Below are 24,768 nucleotides of genomic sequence, written 5' to 3' on the forward strand. Positions count from 1 at the left end.
CCTGAGATATACCTCCTCTGCTCCCCTCTTTGTTTTCTGTTTGATCGTGGGTCTCCTTTCTGATCTCTCGACTCACCGCTCCTCTCCTCTCCTCTCTCTCCAACCTTTGCCTTTCCTTTATTCTCTCCTCCTCCTCCTCCTCCTCCTCCTATGCTCTCCTTTCCCCCTCCGTCGCCCCACCTCTCCTCTCCCTCTCTTCTCCTCCTCCCCACCCTCCCCTCCTCCTCCCCCCACCCTCCCCTCTCCTCCTCCTCCTCCTCCCTCCCCTCCCCCCCCCTCCTCTCCTCCTCCTCTACCCCCTCTCCTCCTCCTCCTCCCCCTAACCTCTCCCCCCCTCTCCTCCTCCCTCCCTCCTCCTCCTCTACCTCCTCGCTTCCTCCTCCTCCTCCTCCCCCCTCTCCTCCTCCTCCTCCTCCCTCTCCTCCTCCTCTCCCCCCCTCTTCTCCCTCCTCCTCCCCACCCTCCCCTCCTCCTCCTCCTCCCTCTCCCCCCCTCTCCTCCTCCTCCTCCTCCCTCTCCTCCTCCTCTCCCCCCCTCTTCTCCTCCTCCTCCTCCCCACCCTCCCCTCCTCCTCCTCCCCAACCCCCTCCTCCTCCTCTCCCTCTCCCTCTCCCCCACACCCCTCTCCTCCTCCTCCTTCTCCTCCTCCCACACCTCCCCCTCTCTCTTCTTCCTCCTCCTCCCCCACCCCCCTCTCTTCTTCCTCCTCCTCCCCCACCCCCTCTCCTCCTCCTTCCCCCACCCCCCTCTCCTCCTCCTTCCCTCAACCCCCTCCCCCTCCTCCTCCTCCTCCTCCCCCCAACCCCTCCTCCTCCTCCTCCTCCTCCTCCAGGTGCTGAAGGGCAGCAAGAAGCTGTCGCTGCACGTGCGTTCGGTGGGGCGCATCCCGGGGGGCTACGTCACCAACCACGTGTACACCTGGGTGGACCCCCAGGGCCGGGGCGTCTCCCCTCCCCCGGACCTCCCCGAGCACCGCAGCAACACCCTGCGCCGTGGCGACAGCCAGCGCCGTAGCAACATGCAGCTGCTGCAGGACGGCGATGAGAAGAAGGTGAGGGAGCTAAGCTGGAAGGTGGTGGGGGGGGGGTGTCTTACGGCGGAGTCTAGAACGTCCGCACTGGCGGCGATCTTACCCCGGTAAGCTCGCTCACCCATAACATTGTGTTGGTAGTGGTACATGTACTTTTTAAATAACCATAACTTGCTCAATTTTCATCCGATTTTCAAACGGTTTGGTTTCTTACAAACTACTACTATTTGTAAAGGGAAATCTTGTACCTCTTTTAGATTATTCAATTTTTTTTTAGAACATAACATAATTATTCATACGTATGCAGTGTCATAACTACATCTCTGACGTTTAGAACGAACCAAACCGTTTGAAAATCGGTTGAAAATTTAGCAAGTTATGGTTATTTAAAAAGTACACGTATCACCACCGACACAACGTTATGGGTGAGCGAGCTGACTGGGGCAAGATGGCCACTAGTGTGGACGTCCGTCTCCATTGGCCGGCAGCGCGGACGAGACATCTAGTGTTCTATATATCTATGGGGGGGGGGGGGGGGGGGGGGCGGCGTGGTCACATGGGCGGGCACCGTGACTCCCGGACTCGTACTCTGGGGTTTGTGTTCATGCCACCTTCCACCCTCTGTTGCGGTTTCTTTGTGTGCGACCGGCAGGATAGGGTTGTTGTTGTGGTTTGGGGGGGAAACCGAAGGTTCTGGGGTCGATTCCCGATGTCCTCTGTGTACCTGGAGGCCGTTCGGTCGCCCTAGGTCTGATGATGTGTTACAAATGTTTGTATGAATCTTTGTTTTTATAAGGGAAAAATGACTTCATACAGTATTCATTGCACATGTTTTTGAAAGTGCAATGTTGTTTAATAAATAAACAAGATAAATATATTTATGAATGTTGCCACTGTCGGCGGTTCAAATTAAATAAATATACTGTATACGAATACATTCAAGTAATAAAAACTGTTTAATTAGTCACACATGCGTAACTGAAGGTTCATCTTGTTGAACTGAACTGCTGGGAGATGGTTGAGGGTCATCGTAGCATTGAACCTGAATTAATATTGAAATACAAGGGAAATGAATTAGCATATACAGGAATTAATTGGGCATTGAGAAAGATAGTTTAAAAGTTAAAAAATCACAATCAATCACATAATTATGTGAGCTGTAATCATTCAAATCTGCTATGATTACACAAACGTATTTAACATTTACATGCATACGTAAATAGAAACACAATGAATAGGTTGACACTCAAACAAGACCTTAAATTAACTAGGTTAATGAAATTAACAAAACATTGATCCAAACATAATAACCCGTGACACATCATACTATAAAGCCTACATTCAAAATACAAATTTTTAATTTTCTTGTAAATAATTAACCAATGGTAGTTATGACTCAAATTCACCTGCAGATTTCGACCTTACCCTCATCCTCACAAGATCATCCTTCTCTTTCTTTGCTGCTCTGCTCCCGACTCCTGTTGCCTTTTTGAAGCCGTTTTGGAGTTGACGAGTTACCGTCAGGCTGGAGTTTGTCAGGTGCAATCAAAGACACCACAGGATGATGGAGAGGCGCACCATAATGCATTTTTATTATTTCGCAAATACGCCTTGTATTGCCTAATGCCTATAACGGTGTAATCAATGATGTCAATTGTAGATGTGCCTCATCTCAAATTTAATTAATTAATCATTATGATTGTTATGATGCTGATCATAATTGTGCTGCGGTGCCCTACGGGCAGCGAGCAAAGCGCGGGCTGGGAGCGGCGCCACTGCCTGTAGGCATGCCTGGGGCCACAGACAAGTTTGTATTTTCACTTTCTTTCTTTTTAATTAATGTGATATTGTGACTACTGAGGGGTCGGTTGGATATTGTAGTGGTCAGAGTGTTGGAACTCAGCCGAAACGTCCTGGGTTCTAAACCCAATGTCTGCAGTCTACCTGTTGGCATCCTTGAGCCTAAAGGTATTTTGTTTTTTGATTTGATGTATTATGTGTAATTGACTACGGGGACAGTAGGTATTTGATACCCTTTGTTCAATCCTCAAGTTCCAAAAGTGCCAAACATCAACCAGCTCCTTAATGATATCTCATTTGAGGCATAAATGTTAAAATACCTGACATATTTCACTGTGATTATCCACAAGTTTCCACCGCCCCGTGATGCTTTGCGCGAATTGTGGGCTTCACCACCGGTTACTACGAGATCGATGTAAACAATCGCCATCTGTCATTCATTAATTCAACTATTTAGTTTTGTTTGTAGTTCGGTTGTAAGTACATCCTCGAGCGGCACACGTCGTTCCCAGGCTTTTTAAAGCCATGATTTTATTCAGTGACTGAGCGACTATATACAGTGATGTGATCAGCCTTCCCAGCTGATCAGCTGAGGCGTCAGGCACAGTGGGCGGCCGGAAGTGTGGCCCACAAACGTTTCTCCAGCAACCATCCACCAGGAAACTTGCGGATGGTGACAGTGTTTAGCGCTTCTGCAAATAAAAGCTCACCTTCAAGTTGAGTCCGGTCTGGTCTGTTGCCACCAGAGCTTGGTTAAAGCCCTGAGGATATTTTATCCAGTGCTGTGTTTTCTATCCGAGGTTTTAAGGACGCAGACAGCAAAGTGAACGCCCCCCTGCTAGTCCCAACAGCCCGGGGCCATCAAACAGCAGCTGTGAGGTGCATCCCTTAAATTACTAGTCTGACTCCATGGTGTCTGGCTGTTCTGAACGAGGACTGAGACATGATGCTGTTTGCTGCCCTTCTCTCAAACAGCCAGGACACAAAATAGAAAGAGCCATAAACTGGCTTTCTTATTTTATTTTGGTCCGCTGTCTTTTGGGTTCTCTGTATTACATTTCTGAGAGTCAACCGTTTTGGATCAATGTTTTGACTGTGGACCTTTTGGAACCAATTCTTGAAGAAATATGATTGATTTACTATTTTTCGGCTTTCCATAATTGGTGTGTCTGGGAAATGAAAACCAAACGTGGCAGTTCTACAAATTCTTAACTGCAGTGGCAAAGGGGCCAGAATGTTGATATATTGTTAATAATAGAAACTTAAAGGAATCGGCTACATGAATACAAATAAGTGCCGTGATGGTCTGTCTCATAGTCTGCAGAACCTCATTATGAAGTAGGCTCACTTCTACAATAACAGCTATATATAGGACCTTTTTCTGAGCTCCTTTACAAAAGTTAAGTAAACAAAAATAAATAGCTGCTAAGTATTCAAATGTTCTAAGCAAACCACCAAATAAAAATGCATTATTCAAACCCTGGGTTCTATCTTCTTCATAATTCACCCAAAATATATATTCTGAATGATTTAGTACACCATAGAATTATAGCATATACTGATATAATAAAGAAAATTAGCCTAGACGTTTTTTTTTGGATAAAGAATTAAAACAGGTTGTGATCATATTTAAGGCTGGTTAAAGTCATGATCTTCGTTCTGCAGAACAAAGTGCAAGGTGTAAGGCAACACCAACATAAATTCAATATACGGGCTTGTTCTAATATCAGGAGCCTAGCCTTAAGTGACTGGAGAAGCAACATCATTTCAGAGTCAGTGGATTTGTGGACAACAATGTGTATGACCATCTTCAGCCTCCTGAGCTTTATTATACAAAATAATGCCCTGACATATAACTAACCCTATGCAAGTATTGTCTACCCATAATTAAGTATTGGCGGTCTGGATTCATGCCTTTCAGAGAGATGATGAGGCCTTTTACAAAAAGGTAGGCTGCTCTGAAATATGAATAATAAGCTGACTTCATGAAAGCTTTCCCTCTGCTACAATGAAATACGCTTGGAGCAGACTTTATTCAAAGCACAAAATGTCATGTTTATCTTCTTTCCAGACAAAACTTGGACTGAGGAATATATCAATTTGCTAAACTCTTAAATCCTATTATGCAACATATTATTGGACATAGATGTATGTATTTTAAATATTGGGAACCACACCACTGTCTAAATAACAATCAAAAGTCAAGTCAGTCATTCTAAAATGTGTGAAATAAAACCATTAGAAAATTAGGTAGCCTAAAATTGCAAACTAAAGAATATAAATTTAAAATATAAGATCAAAGAATATCAAAGAAAATATCAATGCATAAGAAGTTCAGATGACAATGCCATCTGAACTTGTATTCATATTATCATGACATGACACTGACCACAGTGAATTAGATTAGATTAATACATTCATGGAAACAAACATAACAATAAATTAATTTGCCAGCATTTAAGGTTTGTAGTAAGTAAGCCAAGGCGTTTAATTTGGGGAAAAGGGTAGGTCCCGTAAACAGTAACCTTTACCTCTGGACAGCACGGCGATAGCTTTGAACATACCGGTACCTAAACATGATTGTCTGTCCATCTGTGTCTGCATCTGGTCGGCATGTGTTGTGTTAAATGCTAAGCTATGTACAGAAAGTTGCACCCTGGTATGACTTCTTGCCGTACACGGTGTTGATGTTGCCTCGGTCTACAAAACAATAAAAGCGCAGTTTCTTGAGAAAGGTGTTGTGGGCATAATATTTTACCCAACGCCTGGGCCTGAATGTCAGCCGCCCACTCCCCTGTTGGGGTACAGAGGAAGGAGTGTGTAAGGCCAGGACAGTTTTAATAATAGGTGGTCATTTCTGTGAAGTTCCCTTGCACACTCCTCCACAATCAAACACCACAACACCTTCCACCTTCTGTTCCTTGGACCAACTGATGCTGTGATGTGGAACGTGACGTCCTTTACCTGGCTCTGTGTTATTCGGGCGGAGGTGACCTTCTCAGAAACACCTTGGTCAGAAAAATATTTGTATCTGTTTGCCCCGAAAAAACCTTTTCAGCTTCATCCAAAACTTCCATTGTACAGAGTTTTGTCCTTGCTGAGATAGGGTATAGCAGACTTTCAGTATTGCGAAGCTGTCAGTTTTTACTAATAAACTTTATGTCCTCCCTTGACATTTCAGCCTTGTACATCTGGTGGCCTCCCGAAGAAATTGTAGTTGTATTGATTATCAAACAATGTCTCCATTTTCTCTAAAACTGCTCTGTAATGGGCAATTATGAACCCATCAGACTATGAACCTCTCTGCTCTGAGTCCATCTCCGGACTATTAATCAGCGGCCACTGTTCCTTCCCCTTTGACACATTTTTGTTCTCAATGAATGAGAAAACCAATGTCAGCGATGTGATTGCCTCGAGTTTAAAGGGCCCCCTGTTTTTCACCACCAGGTGTGTGGGTGATAAGCCATGACTGTACCTTTCCTACCAGTTGGTACAGTGCACTGGATAGGCTGATAGTATGATCCACACATCATACACTTGTGACGTCACAAAAGGGTTGATTTTTAAATGGCTTAAAAAGGCTAGTCAATGTGACACCTGGTGATACAATGGAGCCCCTTTAATATCACACACAAGTGTGGACTGACATTGTACGTTTTGAGGGAAAACCTCTTGCAGCTCCATGAAGTCATCGTCCTCAGATCCATAATACTTCCAGACCTGAGTTCACCTCGCTGTCCACAGTCTTGACCCTTGTTTGCCACGGCTTGTGGACTCTTGGCTGCTTGTGTAGTGTCTCCCAAGGGGACAGGAGGATCCAAAAGGGGCTTAGCTTTACAAATGTTTTGTCACGGTATTGACTGGAGCTTGTCGAAGGGTCAGATTATCACTTATCACTCGACATGTGTTCAGTATAGTAGAGCTTAAAGCTTTATTTGAAAATCGACGTAATAACTGCAAAAAAAAAAGTGAATCTATACAGAAAGGATTCATTTAAGTGTGCCACTTTCATTTTTTTTAAGGTAGGAATGATTGAAAAGATCTTACCCTGGCCTGGTTTTTAGATGACCAAAAAATGGAGTTGATGTGCTTATTTCCAAACTGAGAATGAGAGAAAGTGAACTGAAATAGAGCTGCGTCACTGATTAATAAGGGTAATAAAATGAAAAGTTGGTTCATGGGGAGGTTTTCAGGTGAACTGTGAACACTTTACCAGTAAGTGACAAATGAATAATTTAGACCTTAAATGTCATGACTAAGTGCAAGGGCCATCGCATGTAAACATTACGAGTGATGTGGTAAAGGGGCATGGTTTGTCTGAGAAGCAACCAGGAGTTTAAGTGTTAAAACTATCCTAGCAGATAACGCAACAGCGACTGCAGATGAACAGAAATGCACAGAAATATTTATCCTCCCAAAGCTATAAGCAGCAAAAGTATAATCATTACAATTTCTACCAATCAACTTACTATCAACCAGCTATTTCAGAGTATTTCAGCCCTCCAGATGTATCAGATGTATCGTGACTACGGCGGAGCTCTGGATTTGACACCGCCCTGTTTCAATGGACTTGGCTTAAAGGATGTGCCTGATTCACGTCACGTACGTTTGGACTTGCTGTGCTGCATCGCTGTCTCGGCAACATAAACCTTTCAAATATCTTCCTCCATTTGAGTGAGTGTAGCGAAGGTTTGAGCCTTTCTCTAAATAAAACATTTAAATAAGAGAGACAGTCTGGCAGCTTCTAGATGCCTTTTTACCATATAGAGATGTATTTTACCATGAGCTGCTACCAGCTCTTATCAATGTTGTCCCATTTTTATACATTTACTTCCTAAGCAGGGCCTATCTCTATTGAATATATTTTATTCATTGCTGCAACTCTCTAAACTGAAGTGGCTCCTCACTAGCTTCCAGCCAAATGTGGAGACGTATGAAATTGTGGAGCTATGAGATGATTCGGATGGACCCCTTCTATTGTTTTATTCAGAGCGAGGGCCTCTGGAAAATGCATTGCCTGAGTGCAATTTCTTCTCCGTCTCTTACACCCAGGACATTATGTTGGCAACCTATTTTTTTGATGCATATGGTGTACTTCAAAAGGTCTTCAAAAAGCTGTTGTTTCCACGTCCATGGTTTCTTTATAACACTTGAAATTGGATACTCCAGATTGCGCTGCACTGACATTTGGATTCCATAAGCAATAAGCACAATTAATATATTTTCTCTATATTTTCTAGCTTGGCTGCATTTCGAGTTCCCTGCTATTTAATATTTTTTTATCTAGAATGTCATACATTTGGTCACAAATTATGTATTTTTCTCTTGCTGCATAACAATATTCTTGTTCTAAGTGTCAGACGTCTTTGGTTCCTTCTCTTTATTACCTGTTACAAATGCCAGTGCCGCCATTAAAATGCTGCAATATCTTACAGTGCGCGAGGTCTATGACTCACTCTGAAACCAGTCTGATTGTGACATCCTAAGTGGGACTGTCGGAGCTGTTATTCAACAATCCAAAACAGGACACCTGGATTCTGAAACAAAAAAACAATACAAAGAGAAGCAGTGAGATCTGCTGAAGCCAGAACAAGCCATTTCATTTCCAATCTACAAATAGGAACGTCCACAGTCATAGACCTCTGAAGAATAAGTCCCGCCTCCGAGGCTCCGGTTCCCTCGGTCAAATGTCTATGGGAAATAACATGGGGTTTATGAATGATTGTACATAACAAACTCTGTAGGTGGCGGAGAAGTAAAAGCTGCGGCACGTTTTGAACTACACTAATTTTCCATCTAGTTTCGACTGGCTTTTTTGATTGTTGGTGCTGTTAAAATAGCATTTATAATAGTTTACTACTTTAACGGCACAGACAATCCAAAAAGCCAGTCGAAACTAGATGGTCAAAGTGTGTAGTTCAAAATGTGACGCAGCTTTTACTTCTCCGCCACCTACAGAGTTTGTTATGTGTGATCATTCATAAACCCCATGTTATTCCCCATAGACATTTGACCGAGGGAACCGGGAGCCTCGGAGGCGGGACTTATTCTTCAGAGGTCTATTTCTAACAATCAGCTTATGAAAGGCACAATAATAACATATGATGGAACAGCGATGATTTTGGTGCAGATTTATTCAGATTAAAAGTCCTATGTGCTTCTTACAATCTCGAACTCACTCAGATATAAATGTCTACAAAATGTTAATTTTATTTGTATTATTTAACGATGGTAACTTGTAGATTATTTTTTAGAACGATAGGGATGGTGAGAATGATGGTTTTGCGCTCACGATGCTCTATATAAATTCACACATAAGCTGCATTGTCCAACATTCTTCTGCATATACTCAGGGGCGGTTCTGGACCAATTTGGGGGTCCAGAACCGCCCCTGAGTATATGCAGATGGGGCCAGATGTTTTATTGGAGGGGCACATTGAACCTTTAGTTTAGTACAAGAATAGCGGCATACAAAAACACAATATACAATAACTGCTGGCTCCCCCCATAGAACCGCCCCTGCATATACTGCCAAAAAATCACCATTAAACGTGATATTTATTCTGCGATTCCATCATAAAATTCAACATTTTTCATCCTACATTTAAACAAAACGACCATGCCCAAGGGCATCGTTCCGGCTCTTTATTGGTAATCATGCAAAGACTCTTTATCACAGAGCGGTCCTGGCTGTCACGAGCCCACCCCTCCCTCCTCGCTCCTGGTGGATAGCGTCCAGGCTAACCCCCCGAGCCCCCAGCCGGTGCTGAACTCTGACGAGGAGCAGCGCACGGCGGCGTTAGGTTAGACCGGTTTGTTCCGGATCAGGACCCTGCCGTTTGTTAGCTTTGCCCTGACAGCCAGCGTTCAGCGTCAGCAGGTTCGTCCAGAATAAAAGCCCGAGGCGGTCGGAGCCCTGTCCCGGACGGCTGTGTAGCCGAGCGGCGCGGGGAGATATATGGTTTAGTCCCTGACGCGGTTGGACCCCCTCCAGTTCCCCGTCTGATTTAGGAGGGTTTTTTTTAACTTGGTCTGCAGCCAAGTAGGAGACAGACCTACTTGGCGGCACACACACACACACACACACACACACACACACACACACACACACACACACACAAAAGTAAACACGTACACACACACACGTACACACGCACACACACACATACTCGCACACGTAAACACACACACACACGCACACACACACACACACACACACACACACACACACAAAGATAACTAGTAAATGTGTGGTATCTCCTTGTTACGTCATCCAATGTTTGGGCATATGGTTAGAATGAATAGAATGAACAAAATACTTTGGTGTTATGATTAGACGAATCAGGCTTGAATTAAATGGTAGGTGTACAGTAGGTAATGGAGGTATGTTCGCAGACCTTACCCCTCTAATCAGACTGATTGATTAAAGTGAGTGCCCCTACTCTGCGTCGACAGTTTTTGCTTACTCTGTATCGTCAGCCCATGCTTTCCCACCTCCCCCTCTTCACCCTCTTTACCCTCTCACTCACTCACTCACTCACTCACTCACTCTCTCTGTCCTTCTAACTATGAATCTCTCTTGATATATGCTGTCTCTCTCTCCCCGAACTATGTCTCTCTCTCTCTCTTGGTATATAATGTCTCTCTCTCTCTCTCTCTCTCTTCAAGCTAACCCATTCTAGTCTCCCTTCTAGTCTCTCTGGTTCTAACTCTGTCTCTCTCTCTCTTCATGCATACTCCATGTCTCTCTCTCTCTGGTTCTAACCCTGTGTCTCTCTCTCTCTGGTTCTAACCCTGTGTCTCTCTCCCTCTGGTTCTAACTCTGTGCCTCTCTCTCTCCATGTTAACCCCATGTCTCTCTCCCCCTCAGGTTCTTACTGTCTCTCTCTCTCTCTCTCTCTCTCTCTCTCTCTCCATGCTGACCCTGTGTCTCTCTCCCCCTCTGGTTCTAACTGTCTCTCTCTCTCCATGCTGACCCTGTGTCTCTCTCCCCCTCTGATTCTAACTCTGTCTCTCTCTCTCCATGCTGACCCTGTGTCTCTCTCCCTCTGGTTCTAACCCTGTCTCTCTCTCTCCATGCTGACCCTGTGTCTCTCTCCCCCTCTGGTTCTTACTGTCTCTCTCTCCATGCTAACCCTGTGTCTCTCTCCCCCTCTGGTTCTAACCCTGTGTCTCTCTCTCCATGCTGACCCTGTGTCTCTCTCTCCATGCTGACCCTGTGTCTCTCTCTCCATGCTGACCCTGTGTCTCTCTCTCCATGCTGACCCTGTGTCTCTCTCTCCATGCTGACCCTATGTCTCTCTCCCTCTCTGATTCTAACCCTGTCTCTCTCTCTCCATGCTAACCCCGTGTCTCTCTCCCTCTGGTTCTAACCCTGTGTCTCTCTCTCCAAGCTGACCCTGTGTCTCTCTCTCCCCCAGGTGAACCTGGTGCTGGATGACGGCCGCTCTCTGGGCCTGATGATCCGGGGCGGGGCGGAGTACGCTCTGGGGATCTACATCACCGGGGTGGACCAGGGCTCCGCTGCCGAGTGCGGAGGACTCAAGGTAGACACCTTTACACCTACGCCCCGGGCGAGGCGAGGCGAGGCAACTTTATTTATAACGCACTGTTCATACCACAGGGCAGGCTCAAAAGTGCTGCACATATAAACGTTGTCATACAATAAAAGAAAATAATAGATAAGTTAAAAAAAAGTAAAATAGCTAGAAAATAAAGGCAAAGTTAAAAAAAAAAAAAAGCATTTTAGAAAGTGAGAAAATAAAGGCTAAATGTTAGTAATAAAATTAAAAATAGATAGAAGCATTGTAGATTTAAGATTTAGCACAACGTACTGCTTCATCCACGCCTCGATAAGCATTCAGCAAACTACACCTCTATGGAACGACATTGACCCGCACCTTTATATACCCACACTTACTTTATAATCACACCGCCATCCAGCAACATCTTTATATAGCGACAGCTTTACACAACTACTCCCTTTACATAACTCCAACAACCTGTAACCTCACCTCCCTCTGGGCAGCATTCCAATAGTCTTTCCGTAGCGATTCCGCTCCCTTTTAGTGCTAAACCTCCAGATGTTTTCTTTGATTACGTCGAGCGCCTTCGTAGCCGCTGCGCCCACGCGTGTAGTCAGCCGGAGTGGCAGCCTTACAGCGGGGTGCCTGAGGGGCACCAGACAGAGGACACATCAGAAGCAATGATAATAAACGGGCGCCTTCATCCAAAGTGCCTCACAAGGCCGCGACTGCGTACACTCTGGGTATTGTGTCGATAACGGCGGTGGGTGTCGAGCCTGTAACCCTTTGGCAGTTTTGACGCCGTGGTCTGCCATTGGAGCTACACAGGCGGACCGTCACCGCACCGCCTTCGGTCACAGTGGCAGCGCTGTCGGAGAGAGAGGGAGAGAGGAGTGTGTGTCTGAAAGGAGAAGGCTGGAGGACACAAGGACATAATCAGCTCCTAACTACTAGGGTTCTGTGATCCCAGTCCTTCAGGCTGTTTAAAGGGCCAGCAGGTGTTCACTCACTTAGGATATTGGAGTTGGGGTTGAAGGAGGAGGAGGAGGCCTGTGTGCGTGTGCACGCGAGCGTGTGTGTGTGTGTGTGTGCGAGTGCTCACATTTCATTGTCAACAAATAACCGAAAATAACCAAACTAGGGAGTAATTCATCAGAATGCATTGCCAGCTGCAGCAACTGTTCCATCTGCTCTCTCTATTATTTGGGGCATGTGTTCTACTGTGTTTTAGTGCAAATAAAGAAAAAATCAGCATTAGCTGGATGGTGTAGTGGCTAGGAAGTTCGGCTCCCATCGCCAAAAGGTGATAGGTTTGATCGCCAAAGTCCAGTGGTGAATTCTTTGCAGCTACACATTTTATGTAGTTCACTTTTCAAACATTTGCTATGTGCAAAAATCAGGAATTATGAATTTCTATTTTGCCCTTCGGTCGTCATGTATAATGGCCAATATTTCTGCTATCGAGCGCGACGTGCTCTGGTAATTTAGATAAGTTGTGAATATGTGAGCAAAGGGGTAGAGAGAGGGGAGTGGTGGGGAGGCGGGGGGAGTTTGAGTAAGTTTTAGTCGAATATCAACTCCTGTTGACACATTTATCGGATTCAAACGAAAACTTGAAATAGAATAGCAGGGCTTTGATCCGCGGAAAAAACAGAGCTGAAGTCTGCAAGAAATCCCTTTAACTCTGCCATCTGATATAATCACATATACTAATTCAATATTTCAAATCCAACAGCACTAAGTGCTTGTCATATTTTCCCCTTTGTAGTGCACAGTGGCGATGCCGTGCTAATGTCGCCGCGTAGCCTGAATCCGACGGCGGCGTGTTCATTAACGGGTCCTCACTTGAGTGCGTCTGCCCACTCAAAGACCTGCTATTGGGAGATGACAGAGAAGAGTGCTCACACATGACAACGCGCACGCCCCATTGCGTCGGCGCCCAGCACGTGTCCTCTGGCACGCCTTTCATGTTGTCCACTCAGGTATTCACATCCCGCAGTGGCTCACTGCAGGGGCCAGCTGTGCTGTTCCAATATCCGTACTATCCGGATATTATACTTAGTTTGAGTACCCAGGGCCGCTTTCCAATTCAGATCGGGGCGAAAAAGAAGTGTACACTTAGCTACGTAGCGGAAGAGGCGGCGCCAAGCTGAGCCGACGTCGGCGCATTTTCCACATAGCCACCAAAATGACACCATTAACACATCCGCGTTAATGGTGTCATTTTGTAGTTTTTATAGCTTTATAGCTTTTTATAGCTACTATGCGTCAAGAGTTCACCGTTCAAAGCGGGATGTTTATTGCGGGGGAGGAGTCGCGGTCGTAATTTCCGGTTAGTGCACCACAGAGTATTCGATTTGGAACGACACTGACATGTGAAAATCTGCGCACTTAGTGAGTGCGGCTAGTGTACTTCATGGAGGTATGGTTATTGGAACACAGCACTGGTCTATAGTTAGCTGCTGTTAGCCATAGCCTAGCTTAGCTTCACCTATGTTGGAGCTCATGACCAACGGTGATTAGCGGTTGATTACAATCAAGCTAGTGATGGTCAATAGCGAATTACAATTATGAGCTGTAACCTAGTTTAGCTCCAAGCTATGTTAATTATGTCCTCTATCATTCATACTTACTGATAACACTTATACTACCATTACTAGGCCCACTAGGCCCACCGTAATGATAATGTGGCCAATAAAACATCTTGAACCTTCATCATCATCACAATCCCAATCATAATCACCACATTAATAACCATAAAGCCCAGGACCGGATCCGCAGTGCGACCTGTGCGTGTGTGTGTGTGTAACTTTGTCAGCGACGCCGTGTGCATCCTAAACAGTCCGACTAACATCCCCAGGGCTCCGGTCTGTCGGCTGGAGACGAGTGCCAAGCTAAGGACATGTTTGAGTGGCAGCACTCAGCAGGAAAATATGACCCCCCCCCCCCCCACTCCCTTCTGCTGTCCATTATTACCTCCTCTCACCGCAGGTCCTGTGACTCCGCCTTCAGCCAACTGTCTATATTAAACCAAAACTAAAAAAACGTCTGTTTATCCAGCCGGCATGGACAGTGTGTCCAGATGTATATGTAAGGGATAATGTACAGAACGCCGGTCATTATCGGGAAATAAGCCCCGACAGGGCAAACAGGACACTGTCCCATTATCCCGCTTATTACACGGCTACTTGCCAAAACGAAAAAAATAACTTCACACGGTGTGTCTTTTTACAATTAATTTGTTACCAGCAGTCGTAGTGTTGGTCGGCAGAGAAATAGTCCGCCAAAGACGTTGACGTCGCTTAGCAACCGAGTACGCTGGGGTTGACAAGTTACCGGACCACCTGCGGAGTGATACGATGAAGACGTGAAAGAAATCCACTTTCCTTTGACAGCGGTCATTATATGCTTAGCGACGGTCATTCACCACCGGAAGTCGGGAAGGCCCATGCAAGTGAATGGAGCGTTCCACAGCGTTGGGAAGAGCCGTGTGAGCATAGCCGTGTGTAAGCATATATACATATGCTTATGTCATATATATAAGCATATAATCAATTCAACGATGATGACCCTGCATTATGTGTATGCGTCATGTGAAGGTCCTCACTATTGCGTTTGTCTTTGCTGAGGCTGCTGGGGTCCATCGATTGTTGGGTGCTGGACCACGGTGAGACAATCATAATAAACACAATAAAAAGGCCGCAATAACCATGGCTGCTCCTATATATCTTGTAGGGCCCTCTGCGTGTTTTACCCTCTATGTTGGTCGGCAGTGGGAAGGAAATCTTTCGTGACCTTCTACACCTGTGTGTGTGTGTGTGTGTGTGGCGATGCGCCTCTCGGCTCACTCCCACTTCAGGATATGGGCTACTGGATTGGTTGAGGAGGTCACAGGAATACAGCCAGCACCGTGGTTTGCACAGAATTTTAGAATATTTATTTATAGTTCTTACTCAAAAATGAAGTGGCCAAGCCAAACAAAAATACTTAGCGAAACAAAACAAAATCAACTTGAGGGTTGTTCACTATTCCTAGGTCACAGGAAAGCATCGTGATACATACACCGCCTCACAACAAGCGATCCTCCCGGTTCCATTGCAGGCAAGAACACAGGGCTTAAATAAAGCCATTCAATTAACTCCATTGGGAGATACCATTAGCATAGGGGTGCATAGGGGTCCATGTACAATGCTACGTTCATCTTAACAACATAGTCAAACGTTTGTACACACTTTGCTCTTCTACTACTCATATCTCAAATGATGATTATGTACATTACTATGAAAAAATATAACACCCCATAATAATAGTGATGTGTGTGTGTGTGTGTGTGTGTGTGTGTGTGTGTGTGAGTGAGAGTGTGTGTGTCGTTTTTGGCACATCATGTGTATAGTAGTATGTGTGTGTGTGTGTTTGTAGAGAGTCTTGGCAGCATTGCTACAGCCCTCGCTGACGCCCCTCTCAGCCCATAAGTCTCTCTCTCATGGGGTAGCCAAAGGTCAGTCCTGCCAAACACTACCCTTTTCCACGAGTCTGCCTGGTTTGTTTTAATTTAATTAGTGGGTCTGAGAGAAAGGTCTGAGGGGAGGGAAAGGTCTGCCTGGCGGTGAAGTGCGCGCGGTGACGCACTAAAACAGGTGTAAGTAACCGGAGGAACTAGCTTGAGGAGCTGCTCGCTTAGCACCAGCAGCTACTTGCTCTAAAGGTAAAGTAGCTTGAGGAGCAGCTAGCTTAGCATCAGCAGCTAATCGCAGTAAAGGTAAAGTAGCTTGAGGAGCAGCTAGCTTAGCACCAGCAGCTAATCGCTGTAAATGTAAAGTAGCTTGAGGAGCAGCTAGCTTAGCACCAGCAGCTAATCGCTGTAAAGGGAAAGTAGCTTGAGGAGCAGCTAGCTTAGCACTAGCAGTTAATTTTGATAAGGTTAAAGGAGCTAGGAACTAGCTAACTTGGCGGCTTATTGAGTTAAAGGTAAAGCAACTGGAGGAGATGCTATCGTAGCGCTACCGGCTAATTGAGGTTAAGGTCAACCAGCGGGAGGAGACGCTAACTTAAGTCAAAGCAACTTGAGGGGGCGCTTGCGTCTCATTGCAGCCAGAGAGGGTGAGAGAGTGAATCACTGCGTCATTTGAACTGCTTCCTTGCTGGCATGGTTAAGGTGATGAACTGTGTTACTAAGTGGCTTACCTCTTGGCTGCTGCACATTGCAGCAAACAGTAATACTGATATTTTGGTATGCCAGTAGTCCACCCATACTAACCATACTAACCATACTAACCATACTAACCCTACCGTGCTCATACTGGTGCTATTACTCACTCACATACCCTTGGGAACAGAATAGTCAAGGGGACTTTTGACGGTTTCTGGGTTCGAACCCCAATATTCATGGTCTACCTGTAGGCTACCTTAAAGACCGGGTAAACCAAATTCAGTATTTTTCTTCTTATCATATTAATTAGGCCTTAAATGTGTCCCTCAAAACATGTAAAAAATATTTTTCCCATTCATCATTTCCTTGAGGAGCTAGGCCTCAGAGAATGTTCTGTGTGCAGGTTTAAAATGGGCGGGTCTACATCGAAGACCGCGTTACGTAAAGCGGTCTTCGATGTAGACCCGCCCCCTGCTGCCCTCTAGGTATAAATACATTAACCGCGCACTAGCGGTTGTGGTTTCGGGTGTGGTTAAAACCATAGACGGGTGTGGTTTCACCCGTCTATGGTTTTACCGCTCACGAGTCTGGTTTGAATTGTCAGTTTGCAGCTAGCTTGCCCGTTATGCCTCTTCAACCTCGTTGGTGCATCTTCCCTGGATGCCACAGTGGGAAACGTAACGTTAACGGTTCGTTTACTTTATTTAAGTTTCCGACCGAAGACGGTCTCTCTCCGGTGATGGGCGTGGTTTCCTGGCCTGCAGCGCACACGCCCCCACCGTCCTGAGCCAGGGATTACTGCTCATTTTTCATCAACTTTGAAGCATAATTTTATATACTTCGCGATTTTTTTAGTCCTTCAAATTTGGCAGGGTGGTTAATAATATATTTTCCTGTGGTATTATAAACTCAAAACCCATAATTATTTTTGGTTTACCCGGTCTTTAAGCAAGAGGCCCCTAACCCCAACCTGCTCCTTGATGACCTGGATCTACAATTCTTGGGATAAAGGAATCGGGTAAAGTCCTGCATAGTATACCGCAAACACAACGTAGGGGTCTCTCCTAATGAATAATCATCACTTAATTATTTCCTATTGTTTCATGATTCTCGAGGTAGATATATGGCGAGTGAGAGGTCAAACACAGCAGAGGTTTTCAGTCCCTTGTTCATCAGCTGCCTCCTCCTTTTTGAGGCTTAGCTTCTGCACAGAAACCGCCGCTGTCCATGGTTCTGGAATATGTAAACGACTTAGAATACACGAGTAGCAACACAGACAAAGCAAAGAAAACTCTTTTTAAGTCTTTCTTTCACTGAGTGAGTGTGTCTGTGTCTGTGTGTGTGTGTGTCAGTCTTGTGCGTGCGTGCGTGTGTCCGTGTGTGCATGTGTAAATCTTGTGTGTGCGTGCGTGCGTGCGTGCATGCGAGAGGGACCCTGAACTACTAGAGGGCTGGGGAAAATACAATTTCTAAATTCTCTTTCTGAATCATGTGAATTATGAATCAGAGGATATCTAGCTGAAGGCATTATATTCTCACTGATCTATAATTCATCCTAACTAATAAAAACCTTGACGTTCTTCATTCTCCTTTAACTTCTCTGAATTAAGTGCGTAGTTGCGAATCTAATTTAAAATGCAAGAATCTGCTTTACATTTAACGATGTGAGTGAAAGTGATTCACATATCTGTCCCCAATATTATCCTCTGTTCGTCAACCATTATGTCATCGTCCTATTTCATCCAAAGTGCATTAGCTTCTGCTAAAAGATACAATATAATACATATTAGAACCCAATTATAGTTAAGAGCTTAATCACAATTAGCATTCAACTATAAAAAGGCAAATAACTGAGTTTTTTTCTTAGTTATTAGCTGTTAAATATAACGTAGCTACAAGCCATGATTACGACATGGTCTGTGCTGCAGTATAAACTATGCAGCATAGACACTATACTAATTATAGTGGGCCGTAATCAATAGCTATGAACTAGGCCCCCCCCCCGACTATAGTGAGCCACTGAGGGATGTGAATACCCAAGTAGACAACATGAAATGCATCCTTCAGAAGGGCGTGCACCACTGCACATGGGTGCGCACACGTGCGCTCTGGGGGCACTTCTCTGGCCATGTACACCGTCATAGCATGACCGCTGATAAGGAGACGGAGCGGAGAGCAAAGAAGAACGTGACAGATGGTGGCCGTACGTTTCCTCCACCACTGCAGTGTGATAGTGGTTCAGGAACAGGGGCCACAAACAGAACCATGAAAGGGAAGGAGCGTTTGTATGGAAGCCTTTGTTTTAAGTAGTGTTGTTGTTTAAATGGAGATGCCTTCATGTGGGTACACCAACTGGCGTTTGTGTTTGTGTGTGTGTGTGTTTATTAGTGTGTGTGTGTGTGGTCACTACTCTGGATTTTTGTAAACAGGAGCGTGCGTGCGTATGTGTGTGTGTGTGTGTGGTTGCTACACTGAGTTTAACTGACAACAGCCGTGTGTGTGTGTGTGTGTGTGTTGTTATTGATCAAAGTGTAATGTGTTGACAAGCAGCTGGACTCATTAGTCACCTGGGACTGTTCGGGAGGAAATAATCACTCCCCGCAGAAAACACCGCGATAGAAGCCTGATTTACACCCCTCTCTCCCTCCCTCTCTCTCTCTTCTTCACACTCTGCCTGTCTGTCAATCTCTCTTCTCATTGCCTGTCTGTCAATCTCAATTTTTTTCTCTCACCCACTCAACCTATCTTATTATTAAGATAGGTTGAGGTTATTGATCATTTCTCTCTCTCTCTCTCCCTCCCCTGCTCTATCTATCTCTCTCGCTCTCTTTCTGTCTGTCTTTCTGTCTATCCCTCTCTGTCCTTGCCATCTATTTTGCTCTTGCTGTCTGTCTTGCGCTCTTTCTCTCTTGCTCTCTCACATATCTGTCTCTGTCTCTCTCCCACTCTGTCTGTATTTCTAACAATCTCTCTCTCTCTCCCTCCCTCCCTCTCACCAATAATCCTCTCCATACACACTCAACAAACAACACAGGCCGACACCAAAGAAACGCACACTGACACACACAAGCAGTAACGTAGAGCACACAGTGCCCTGGATGCGACCCAGGGTTTGCTTACAATCAAGGGGCAATTTGAACATTGGTTCTGTGCTCGGCATTACTGCCTCCTCTGGTTGTGTTTCTGCTGCAAACGCACACAAGCACAACACACTGAAGCATGTCCTGGTAATTACCCTGTTGACACAAACAGTCAAACCAACCAGCCCCAACCGCCACCGCCACCGCGCTAACTGTCGTACAAACGGCCAAGGGGTCCAACAAGACATGCTTGTTTTTGTTTCTTTTGTATTTGATCGTTTTCTTATGCATGCCGAATTGCACATTGTGACGTGAAACATCAGCCCGGATGGAACTGTTTTACCGGGCGATTCGATAACGTTTTGCTGAAAGCTGATAAATGTCTGACATTCCGACGTTGTGTATTTTTCTCGAGACGTCATTCAACTTAACTGTTCAATCTTGTACAGTTGACATTTGCCGTTTGACATTCAGTTCAGTACAGTTCAGTAGGATGGATGAGTCAACGTTTTTAAGATGTGCATGTTGTCTCAACATCACCTGGGACTGCATCGCCGGATGAGACCTATACGCACGTTTGATGATGTAAAACAAAGGATTTGTCCATATTTGTATATATTCACACTCACGATTTGTATATATTTTGGAGGCAACAAGGGACAATAACTGTACTTATAGTTGTTATTTGTTTTCTGGCCTCTGAAGCAAAAGAAAACAACTCGACACATCGCCCACATCGGAAGTGGTTCAGTAGCTCGAGGTCAGAGTCCAAGAAGTTGCTGAAGGACTTAAGGCAGCAGTGGGGTTCTTAGCAAGAGATTTGACCGCTCTGACAGGCTCCCTCCTCCTCCTCCTCCTCCTCCTCCTCCTCCTCCTCCACTGTCGCTCTGCGACCCAGTCGGCTGTGATCTCAGGTGGATGTCTGCTCACTAGAGATCACAGGCTCTGGGATGACAGCGCCTGCTGAAGACCTTGGACGGTCTCCTCTCGGTGTCAGACTGCCAGACAGGAGGGAGAGCTGGAGAGGCTCCAGCTGAATGTAGTAATGGGAAACGATCTCGAATGTTAAAGTGAAGAGGATTCGTGATTACCGTTGTGTTCGTTCCTAAATGTCTTACAGTGGCAGGTTCTGGAATGATCCGTCCCTTGATGGTTCCACAACACCCAACCAACTTGTCTGTGGCTTTGTGCCTGTCTCTCTGATTGGCTAGTCTTGTCTGTGGCTTTGTGCCTGTCTCTCTGATTGGCTAGTCTTGTCTGTGGCTTTGTGCCTGTCTCTCTGATTGGCTAGTCTTGTCTGTGGCTTTGTGCCTGTCTCTCTGATTGGCTGCATTGTTTCTTCAACTTGGGAGAAATCATTGTATATTCATACTGCGCTGTACTGCACTTGCATAATTTGCTTTCAACACCTGCTCTGCCACTGAGCACACAACTGCTTTCAAATTGTACCACGTATTATAATGCATAATCATTTGTAGTTGTAAAAACGAGATTTATGTGTCCGGGACTTGAACCTAAACCCAAGAGATTCTGCTGACTTAGCCACTATGCTAATGATAATGCTAAGGAAACGCTTATCAGAACATCTTTAGTCATTGCAGTTTAATCATTGTATATACATCACCTAAAGTACTTCAATGCCTCACAGTAACGCCAGAGGACAGTGTCTAAGACAAATATGGGTATGTATTTTTATTTAATAAAGAAACATCATGTCGATCAGAGCTTAAACATATCCCCCCCACTGCTGGTAGCCATGGCGTTGAGCTTGGTCCGTTGTGACGTCACCGGGCAGTACACTCAGAGAGTGCTGCTCAGTCTCTTTGAGTGTGATGAGAGAGGAACACGTCGGAGCGTCAGGATGGAGAGGGGAGAGGATGGATTGAAGGAGGGAAGAGGGAAGAGAGAGGAGGACGGCAAGGACGGATAGGAATGAGGCCAGAGGAGATTAAAAAGAGGGGAGGAAATGAGGAAAGGACAGGAGACGGAGAGGGGATCCAGGGAGAGGGAGCCAGGAGGTGGGGAGGAGAAGGATGGAGAAGGAAGGGGGAGTGGAGAAGGGAAGAGGAGGAGAGATGAGGGAGAGAAAACAATCGGCTTGTCTGAATGAGGGACGATGAGAGCGGGGGTGATACACATAAAAGTGAGGTGTTGAGAATTGATTGAACGAGAAGTGAAGAGAGGGTGAATGATAGGAGTCAAGTGTAATAAGAAGGAAAGAGGAAGGAAGTGAGGAAGAAAGGCAACAGAGAAAGGAGGAAAGAAAGAGAAATAGAGAAAGGAGGAAAGGCCTGAGTGCAAGATCAGAAGAGAGGGACAGAAGGAGGGAGAGGAGAGGGCGTAAAGGAGGAGGACTTTGACGGATGAGTGGAAGAAATCGAGGGAGAGCAGATAGGAAAATAAAAGAGACAAGGGATGAAGGGGAGGAGGAGGACGACGAGGACGAGGAGGATGAAAAGGAAAGTTGAAGACCGGAGGGAGAGGAGGATCTGGAGGAGACACTCTGGAAATAGAGCATGTTCAATGGGATGAGCAGGGATGTGTGTGTGTGTGTGTGTGTGTGTGTGTGTGTGTGTGTGTATGTGTGTGTGTGTGTGTGTGTGTGTGTGTGTGTGTGTGTGTGTGTGTGTGTGTGTGTGTGTGTGTGTGTGTGTGTGTGATGATGAAGGCTATTCATTATAAAGTTCTGATGGGGTAATCACTGGCAGTACAAAGTGAGCAAGAGGCGCAGGATGAGGAAGACGAAGAGAAGGGGGCTTGTTTACAGATTAACCATTTCCATCTTATCTTCCACATGTTGACTAGTTTTCATTAACTTTATGTATTATGTTTGTTTTTTAATAGTTTTTTGTGTTTTTATACACAACAATCTACTAATGGAAATACAGGAATTACCCCTTTCTATTGTTTTCTTTGTTCTGGCTTAGGCAACCTCCAAAGCCTTCTTTGGCATTAGAGGAGAAAGCCCATTGTCAACACAGTGTTTCTCATTGCCCACATCTCAATTAAAACAATCTGAAGCCAAACAAAGAGCCAGCTCAGCAGTGGGATCAGCAAATAGAAAATAAGTCCCAGAGCCCCACTGTTGAATTCGCTAGCTGGCTCTATTCCTTCAAATGAATGAGGTTCAAGCAGTTTCCCTCACACACACCCTCATCCTTTGTGCTAAGCAACCGAGGGACAAAGACTCAGAACACACACACGTCCATCAAATGCTTCACCCCGCCTGGTGTCTAGGAAAGCATGTGTTGAGGGACGCATGAGAATTCATCTGTCGTCACAAATTAATCTCCCCCCTTCTTTGTGGCCCGTCGAGGTGGGAAAGACGGCAGACATGCAAGGTGTGTGTGTTTATAGCAGTGTTGTGCAAGTTCACAATTCACATGAACTAGTTCAAAGTTCAGTTCATACAAAAGAAATATAAAATCACGTTCATAGTTCACCAATTCAGTTTTGAACTAGTTCATGTTCAGTTCATTAACAGTTTTTTTAGAAACCGAAGAAAAACTGTTGGAGTGAGTATTCTGTGCTTATCTTTTAAAATGAATCCTCTCCATTACCTGCTGCCCATCACTACCATCTAAAAGTGTTGTGGATATTATTTGCACACCTGTTTCATTCATCTCAACTAAGGCAGTAACTCTATTTAATAAACATGTCATCTGGACCTAAGCATCAATTCAGAATGTCACAAAATCTGAACTAGTTCAAGTTCAAGTTCTGTAGTTAAAAATATGTTATGTTCAGTTCAAAGTTCATAGAAAAATGAACTTGTGCAATGAACTAGTTCTTTTGAACTAGTTCATGCACAACACTGGTTTATAGAGGCGGTTGGAGGATGAATGGGGGACGTCATTTCCCGTCTCCATGAATAGAAGGGAAACAAGGTAGGGATTTAAATAAGGTTTCTCTTCTGATTCTGCTTTTCCTCAGATTAATGTAGCTCTAATATATTATTTCCCTGCAGCATTCAGGGTAAAATGTGTTTTTAATGATGTACGCATTTATTATGCGTGGGTATTATTTTCGTCAGTCACTGCATCTCGTTCCTGGAGAGTTTGTAGAGCAGTTTGTAGAGCAGATGTCCCGGTGACTGTGGGTTGATGTGTGTAGAAAAAAAAAAAATAGATTTAGAAAAAAAACTGTGGTATTTTCGAGTCAAAGTCAAAATAAAGTATAAATAGTGTTGTAAACAGAAGCGTTCCCTAGACAGGTTTTGAAACCAAAAAAAGTATGCTTACAAGAAAATCCATGAAAAACTTGATACTCCCAACAGAGCAGATCAAAACCAGGATTACCCATGTAGCTCGCATTTGTAAGTCATTAACCCGTACAAACTCTGTGTGTGGGTCAATAAATCTCAGACCTGGAAGGAGTAGCTTTCCACTCGGACCACCATGTCTCCCAGCAGCATGTTGGTCTTACATTACTGGTTCAGCGGGGTTTCTCCTCAAACCTAATCACTGTTATCGATGTTCTAAATTAACATTAAAGCCACACACCGGGCTAGGGTTAACTGCGTTGCCATAGCGATTATGCGGACGGAGTTCACGTAGATGTTCACATCGGCTAACAAGAGGAGATCAGGAAGACGTGTGGTTTAACATGCATCTGTGAGTGCGTGTTCTGGGTGCGTTTGTGTTCCCGATGTGTGTGTTTTTCTCTACATGCATCTACACGGGTTATGTATATAGGTGTGTTTTGTGTGTGTGTGTGTGTGTGCGGCGCGCGTGCATTTCGCACACGCACATCCACACCGGGTAATGAATTGGCTTGGCTCTGTGACCGGCGTTATGAATATGCTGCCCCCTTCGCTGCCTTTGCCAAAGCTCATTACATTCCTCCTGTGGTCCAGAGCTCCTGATTGTATCGTAGTAGTCCAGGCGCTCCTGTTTTCCATCATCCAGTTTGAAGTGTGCTGCAGAAGAACATTGAAGTCAGGGAGAAGCGATTGGGGGTCGGGCCTCATTCATAACGGGCTTATGTTCTTCGGCTCTCTGAAAACACAGTGACTTCTGGAGGGTTGGCTAGCCGGACGCAAAATAAAACACAATACGGCCGCGGACATCTTGGTACAGCTTTTTTGTTTTGGGGCCGGTGGTGAACTCTAAATCTGAAGTCTAAGCGCCTGTCAAAGCAGCTTTACAAGGCCAGCGGTGCAGTGTCATATTTCTTAAGGGAGAG

General features: G+C 45.1%; 1 protein-coding gene across 1 annotated transcript in view; it reads left to right on the forward strand.

Moving 5' to 3' along the window:
• The window catches only part of whrna (whirlin a), a gene marked incomplete at both ends in the record, with an annotated part of 119,153 nt that overhangs the window by 50,204 nt on the left and 44,181 nt on the right, over positions 1-24,768 (forward strand). Inside the window, 2 exons of the mRNA XM_084483261.1 lie at positions 833-1,051; positions 11,251-11,376. Coding sequence (XP_084339387.1) covers positions 833-1,051; positions 11,251-11,376 — 345 coding nt within the window. The remainder of the gene's footprint in view (positions 1-832; positions 1,052-11,250; positions 11,377-24,768) is intronic.

This window comes from Micromesistius poutassou, assembly GCF_964030765.1.
Source record: "Micromesistius poutassou genome assembly, chromosome: 18".
NCBI lineage: Eukaryota > Metazoa > Chordata > Actinopteri > Gadiformes > Gadidae > Micromesistius > Micromesistius poutassou.